The sequence below is a fragment of the Brassica oleracea genome, chromosome C3 (genome assembly GCF_000695525.1).
Source record: "Brassica oleracea var. oleracea cultivar TO1000 chromosome C3, BOL, whole genome shotgun sequence".
Lineage (NCBI taxonomy): Eukaryota > Viridiplantae > Streptophyta > Magnoliopsida > Brassicales > Brassicaceae > Brassica > Brassica oleracea.
Window position 1 is genome coordinate 2,035,753 of NC_027750.1, and position 6,977 is coordinate 2,042,729.

Genomic DNA, 6,977 nt, shown 5'->3' on the forward strand with positions numbered 1-6,977 from the left:
GTTTGAAACTATTTTTCATTTATACGAGAGAATTATAATCATCAGGTTGCAGGCAATGCGGTGGTTATGTTATATGACGTACACTCTACACACTTACACAGCGGATGAATATGATAACGAGTGTCTGTTTAGTGGTTTGATTGACTACTTTCAATTGCTACATGTGGGACTAGACCAGCTTGAAAGTGAATAGTAATTTGATTGATGTGAAAATTCAATAAACGTCTAGTTTTTTTTTTGGTCTAGTTTTCTTTGCATAGAGGTAAAACAGTCCACTAGTAACGTTTCAAATCCAAATTATACGTTTGAAGACTAGCAATCGTTTTCAATTTATTTTATTTCTATAAGGGGAAAATCCGATTAAAAACTTCCAAAGTGGTCATGACTTTCATTTAACTAATAACACTCTTAACAAAAACCATTAGAGTGGCTTACGTGTTTTTTTTTATTATTATATACTGGACAGAATTATAAACACCCTTGATTTGATGATTAACTCCGTTTGTTTTACTTAAACATATACTTTATTAAATTTTATCTTTTTAATAAACCAAAGTTTATTTCTTTGTCTCCTCTTTGCTGCAGTGTAAACAAATAAAATTTATCATAATAAACAATTCATATACAGTTGATAAAAAAAAAACAATTCATATACGAATTAGGACACGTAAATATGGATTAAAAAGACTAAATATTAAGAATATCATTACTTTATATCGTCTTTAACATACACATTTTTCTTCCTCACTTTTTGGTTTTCTCTTTAGAATTTTTGTTATTAGTTTCCTTTTCGGATTTTTAGGACTGCTTTACACAACAAGCCGATTAGAGATTTAAAAATTTATCTATAAATAAAATAAAATTATGTTTTAAACAAAATTCATTAATTTTAATAAAATATATGTTTAAGCAAAACTAATGAAATTACGCATCACATCATTAGTGTTTATAATTATGTCCACCATGATAATAAAGAAAACACGTAAGCCACTTTCGTAGTTTTTGTTAAGAGTGTTATTAATTTGAGGGATTATTATGAAAGTTTGAATTTTGAAGGTTTAAAGTGGAACCAATGACCATTTGGAGGTTTTTAATGGGATTTTTCATTTTTGTAAGTTGAAGGAAACATGTATTATTGAATATGTTTTTTTCCGTGAATGTCTAAAGGGTCACAATTTGTGTTATCTTCCTACGAGTTAATTTACTTATTCATTTTTTCTCGACTGTTGGAAAGAACTGAAATGGTCGGTCCGACTAAATCAACCATATACTTTATGAATACTTTGAAAATGCTCCAGGAAAGAACTCATATAACAAATGTGTAGTTGCCGCTGGACATAATCAGTACATCACCGATTCTATCTATTTATTTTTCCTATTCATTGTGATGCATTCTTTAACAATTAGCTTTAGGCCAAAACAACCTATGTTTGATATTTGTTAAAATGAGAAATACGGATATTTAATATTGTTTAAGTCTAAGCCCAATTGAAACCAGTAACAAGGAGATAAATTCGAAGCTCAACACAATACGTCGTTATTATGCTTCCTTATTGTTAGTTCTTATGCAAGAAAGAACAATAGTTAACAGTCTTTACAACATAAGAACAATACATTTGTCTTCTCATCTAAATGTTGATTATGGATTGGTTACTTCCCTTAATTTTGCATAAATTGTAAATCTAGCTTTGTAAAGCTTAATCTCTACCGGTTTGCATTGCATATACTAGGCTTATTTCAAGGTACTCTCTCATTTCCTAATCGTTTAAGTTCAGTGTCGTCTCCTCTTTATCGAGAGTGAATATGAAGTAAGAACCAAGAAGCAAACATAAAAATAAGTGAAGAAGCAGCATAGACTTTGAGTACCCAAAACAAAACAAAAGATAAGCCGAGTATCTGTTAATTAAATGTTTGTAAGGATCAATCTATAACCATTTTGAATAAGATCAATACAATTACTTGTAAAGTATTATTGAGCTATCAATTATGTCAATACATTGTTACAAATTTTCTCAAGACAAAAATCACTAAAAAGAGCCAAAGCGATCTACCTACCCTAAATAGTAGTATGAAAGAGATGTATATGTCTCCATGGTACCCAACAGAGCATAACCATAAAAATTTTGAATTTCTTTCTTGAGAAACAAGCAATTACTTCTAATGGAAATGAGTTTGGAAAAAACGAAGTAGACATTCTTGTATAAAGACTTTAGGATTCCTCTGATTTCTCCAATACAAATACATTCCCTTTCCCATCTCTCCCTACTTGTAAATCTTCGTCTAGATATCTGCCAAATTCTCGGAATCAAGGAATCAAAATAAATAAAATTATTAATGTGATTACGTTTTATAATATAACTAAAAGGATACGAGATCTCAAATAGTCCCTCAGGGTTGAAGATTCCCAGCAGAAGATTCATGTTTTTCTTGAAAATGTTCATCAACTGGTCTGGCATGATCGTAGAGCTTTCATATGTTATCTCAACACTCTACAACACACAAACGCAAATCCATCAAAACGCAATCTAAACCCAAAAAACGCCAAAACGCCAAATTGTAACTAACATACCGTTTTAGATATGATCTCGAAGCTGGCGACGATTCTAAACTCGCCGTCGTGTAGATTCAGCCCCCGGACATCGAATTTCAACACATGGACCGTTTTGCCCTTTGTTAAAGAAAATAATAAAAAAAAAGATTAAATTAAAACGTCATCATTACCAGGAAAAGCTGTCTGAATCCGCTTTTTGATTAATTATTACCTGATCAATGTCGATCTGTTGAAGAAGATCTCCGAGAGAGACGAAGTCTCGAAGACCCAACTTGGTTCTCTTGGATCCCAACACAGTGATTGTGCTGTAAATGAGTTTCCAGCAACCTCCGATCTTGTCTAACTCTCCGGTCGGCTCAGGCGTCGGATTCCGACATTCTAATAGCTTCACCAGACCCTCGATCTCTGCTTTTTTATCCGATTTAACTCCGAATATCCCTCTATTGATCCCTTTATCATCCCCAAAAACATTGAATTCAAACTCTTAACCTTTTGCACCACACAATGATTCAAACCGGAGAAAGTATAGATTTTTTTTTTGTTTGAAATGATTGAATCTAAACTCACCTTTGAGAGCTTCGTAGAGCTCTTCTTTAATCTGGGAAACTGTAATATCTTCTTCTTCTTCTTCTTCTTCGTCTACTTCTTGTTGATCAGTTGGGGAGGAAGCAGAGCTCTGTTCTGTGACTTTTCCGATGAACATGGGCCGGAGACGAAATGGGTTGTCGCTAAAACTCAGCGTTTTGCTATTGAGATCGTTGAAAGAGAGTAACATCTTCGCGTTTCCTGTTCTTCTTGAGATTGCTTCTCGTGAAGCTGCCATTGGCGGTGGCTGGATAAGCTTACTCGACATTGCCAGATGTCAACGGATCAAATGAAAACTTGGGAAGAAGAAGAAGAAGGGTCCAAGAGATGATTTGAGGAGAGTGAATTTTTATGGGGAGGAGAATCGACAGTTTTGGTTCATTATCTAATCCTTTAGCATCCGATCTATCTACCACCACCACCATACACTATACAATAGTATAAAACTAAATTAGTGATTTAATTTTTTTGGTGGATATAAAACTTGTTTTATTGAGCTTAAAAAAATTATATATTTAAAACTTACAGATTTTGTATTACAAAAATAACTTAATACTTTGTCCAAGATTTTTTTTATTGAATAAAAATTAGATATGTTTTTACTTTCCCATACTATAAATATTAATTGACACTAAATTAATTATGAATTCCATGATTAGGCTAATTAGGTGACCATTAGATCTAAATATCTAATCAACTAAAGCGTCCAGTACCACTTGATATGGAAACTCGTTTCTCGATGCAATTTCAAAAGATTATGTCCCATTGTTTCTGTTGTAGTTCAGTCCAAAAGCTAGTTTTAATAGTTGTGTCAGAAAGTTATCGTTGAGTTGCTAACGTTAGCTTTACTATTTATATTCACCAATTCACATGTTAGTAAGGTTGTTAAGTAACAAGTACAACACTTGTTTTAAACAATTAAAGAAAAAGAAAAAAAAAGAAGATCAAAGTGGCACTTTTGTGGATATTTGTGATTAACCACAAAGTATCAAACATAGCCATGGTCTGTTGGTGTTGAACAAACGAAAAAGAAGTTGTCATGCACTGTTCTTTGTGGCAAGGCCTTAAAATAGAGTTTCGAGGGTCTTTTGTTTGAGTTGTAGAGTCTTGCCACGGCTACCATAAGTAGATTGATATCGGATATTCGAAATGTTGTAAGTCAAAGAAAATGTCACATGCTTTACACCAGAAACATTGAATCAAAATTTCAATGGCTCTAGCCCTGACCAGCGTTATGCTTTAAATTGCCTGAGCTCACTATTCTCGGACTGTACAAAATCACAGCAGAAGATGGAGAAACCAGGGGAGAGAGCTTGTGAACAGCATTAGGAAGCCAAAGCCAAATACATAATCTTTTGATCACAAGTCCAATGAGGAATATAGTGTGTTTTTTTTTTTTACTTTTTAGCGACGAATTTCCCCGGAAAATTAGTTTTTACTTAAATCGAAGAAACTGGTTTGAGGTTTGGTCTATGGTAACACATTAGTTGTTTAATGTTTATTTGATTTTATAAAAATATGAATATGTCCAGTTGAATATGGATAAAGATAATCACAAATATAAAGTAAGGCATTTAACTTTTAAATCATAACAAACTAGATTTACAAATTTAAACAAATAAAATTTTAAATAATTCACAAATTAGCATATCGGGTTATAAGTGAATGAATATTAGAATATATATATTTCTAAAATAAATTTCTAGACTATAAAAGATTTTGCTTAATTGTTAAATAAATAAAATTTTAACTTCTAAGCAGACACAATCATTATTATCTTACCATTTAATTTTTATTACACTTAACTAACTCATTTCTAATTTTGATCACTGAATATCAAAATATTCCAATTATATTTTAAAATCGGGCAAGTATCTTTATTTTTTTCTTTATCATACATTAATGATTTCTTAACAATGTATGGTAATTTAGTTAGTATCAAAATTTTCAAAAAAAATCCTAAGGAAAATGGCTAAACTCTCTATATTAATACATACACTAAACCTTATTAAAATTCCTGACGAATTATTTATATAACATATACATTTGCTTGCATGTATATCCAAAAATAATATGAATATCCCACACCATGTAAAAAAGTTTTTAAAAAACTTGATCAATCTTAAATTTGATCAATAAAAAATGGAAAAAAAACACATGTGTGTCAAGTCATGCGCTTTTTTGTTTTAAAACCTAGAAACTTGATTGTGAACAACATATTACAAACATGAATTTTTGTTTTTATCATTATTTTTCTATTTTATTATTTTTTGCTTTTTATTTTGTTTTTTTGTTTATTTTTTCCTTCTTGTAAAATATAATGGATCCTTAAAAAAATAAAAACCTTACAAGATACAAAATTTTGATAAGGCTGAAATTGTCTCTCTAAACTTTCCTTCCACATTAAGATTTCCTAATGATCTACACCAAATTTACAGTTTAGAAAAGAGAACAAACTAAATTTCATTTTCAAACATTGAAACAACTTTGTTCTTGTAGCAGGAGATTCCAACCCAATTGCTTCCACAAGGGTCTACTCCTTTCCAGTTCTCAGGAAACCTTGTCCACTGAGCTTTCACCACTTGCAAAGCGGCAGAATCTGTGGAAGAAACGGAAAATGAGTTTAAAGTTTCAAGATACTTTATGATACTAATTAACACACACTTACCGTCTGAAATAGAAGAGTGAGCTTGCATCAACAACACTATCAAAAGAATGGAACTTGTTCCATTCATCTTTGAAACAAACAATGAGAAGCGAAAAAAGTAGGTAAAAATGAAGAACACAAACTTCTTCCTTTTTTTTTTTGTTGAATTACTAAGAACACAAATACGAGAACACTTTAGTTTTTTCGTAGACACACGTGATCATTTACCATTTCTGTTTTTAGAATTACATTCTAATTTTTTTTTATTGCTTTTGCTCTTTTCATTAAATGGGACTTTTTAGGTCATCCGCATCAGTAGTTTTATTAGGGAGTACCTCACCAAATAAATTAATTAAAAGAAGAATAGTTGTAGAAAGAGAATGAAATGTTGAGAATCAATCGTTTCGGAAGAAGCGTCCAAAAAAAGCTGAAATACGTTCACACTACATGTCTTGCTGTGAAGTGTTTGTTTTCTTTAAAAGCATTTAATTTAAATACATAACTAAACTATTTTGAAAATACAAATACAAAAAAGATAAGAGATGATGGTGGAGAAACCTACCATTTACCAATGCAAATGCTCAATGTTAAAAGTCGACAACATTTCGAAGATTCTTTAAGTCAACTAGTTTCGAATTTTAAAAGAAAGCTCATAATGTTTGGTTTTACAAATCTAATTAATAATCACCATGAAAATATTGAGAGCCACAACGGTCAAGAGAAGAGTGCAACATTCGTAAAGATGATAAAAGGGATTAGGAAGGTTTCCTACAAATGAACAAACATTTTTTTCCACACAAATTATTAATAGCTCGTATAATAATTTACAAGAAGAAAAAAAGAGAGCAAATGTTAATGTCAATACAGTCACTAAAATTAGTTATGGACTTTGAATTAGTTATTTAGGTATTCAAGTACTAAAATTAGTTGACATATAAAATAAATTTTGATTCATTAGAAATGGAAAACATAAGATATATTTTTGCTATGAAACATGTGTATATTTGAAATATATGTATTAATCTACAAAGTATATAAAATGGCATGTTTTATAAATATATACATTAAAAATATTTTATTATATTTATCAGATGACAAATGATTTATATAACATATACATTTGCTTGCTTGTATATCCAAAAATAATATGAATATCACACACCATGTAAAAACAGTTAAAAAACTTGATCAATC

General features: G+C 30.6%; 1 protein-coding gene across 1 annotated transcript; it reads right to left on the reverse strand.

Annotated features, from left to right (window-relative positions):
* Positions 1 to 1,955: 1,955 nt before the first annotated feature.
* Positions 1,956 to 3,552, reverse strand: LOC106331887 (probable plastid-lipid-associated protein 7, chloroplastic). The gene is made up of 5 exons (XM_013770321.1): positions 3,119 to 3,552; positions 2,763 to 3,001; positions 2,570 to 2,668; positions 2,371 to 2,489; positions 1,956 to 2,288 (listed from the first exon to the last, which is right to left on the reverse strand). Exons 1-5 carry the CDS (start codon positions 3,402 to 3,404, stop codon positions 2,210 to 2,212), a joined length of 822 nt encoding a protein of 273 aa, XP_013625775.1. The 5' UTR covers positions 3,405 to 3,552; the 3' UTR covers positions 1,956 to 2,209.
* Between the last annotated feature and the right edge of the window lie 3,425 nt (positions 3,553 to 6,977).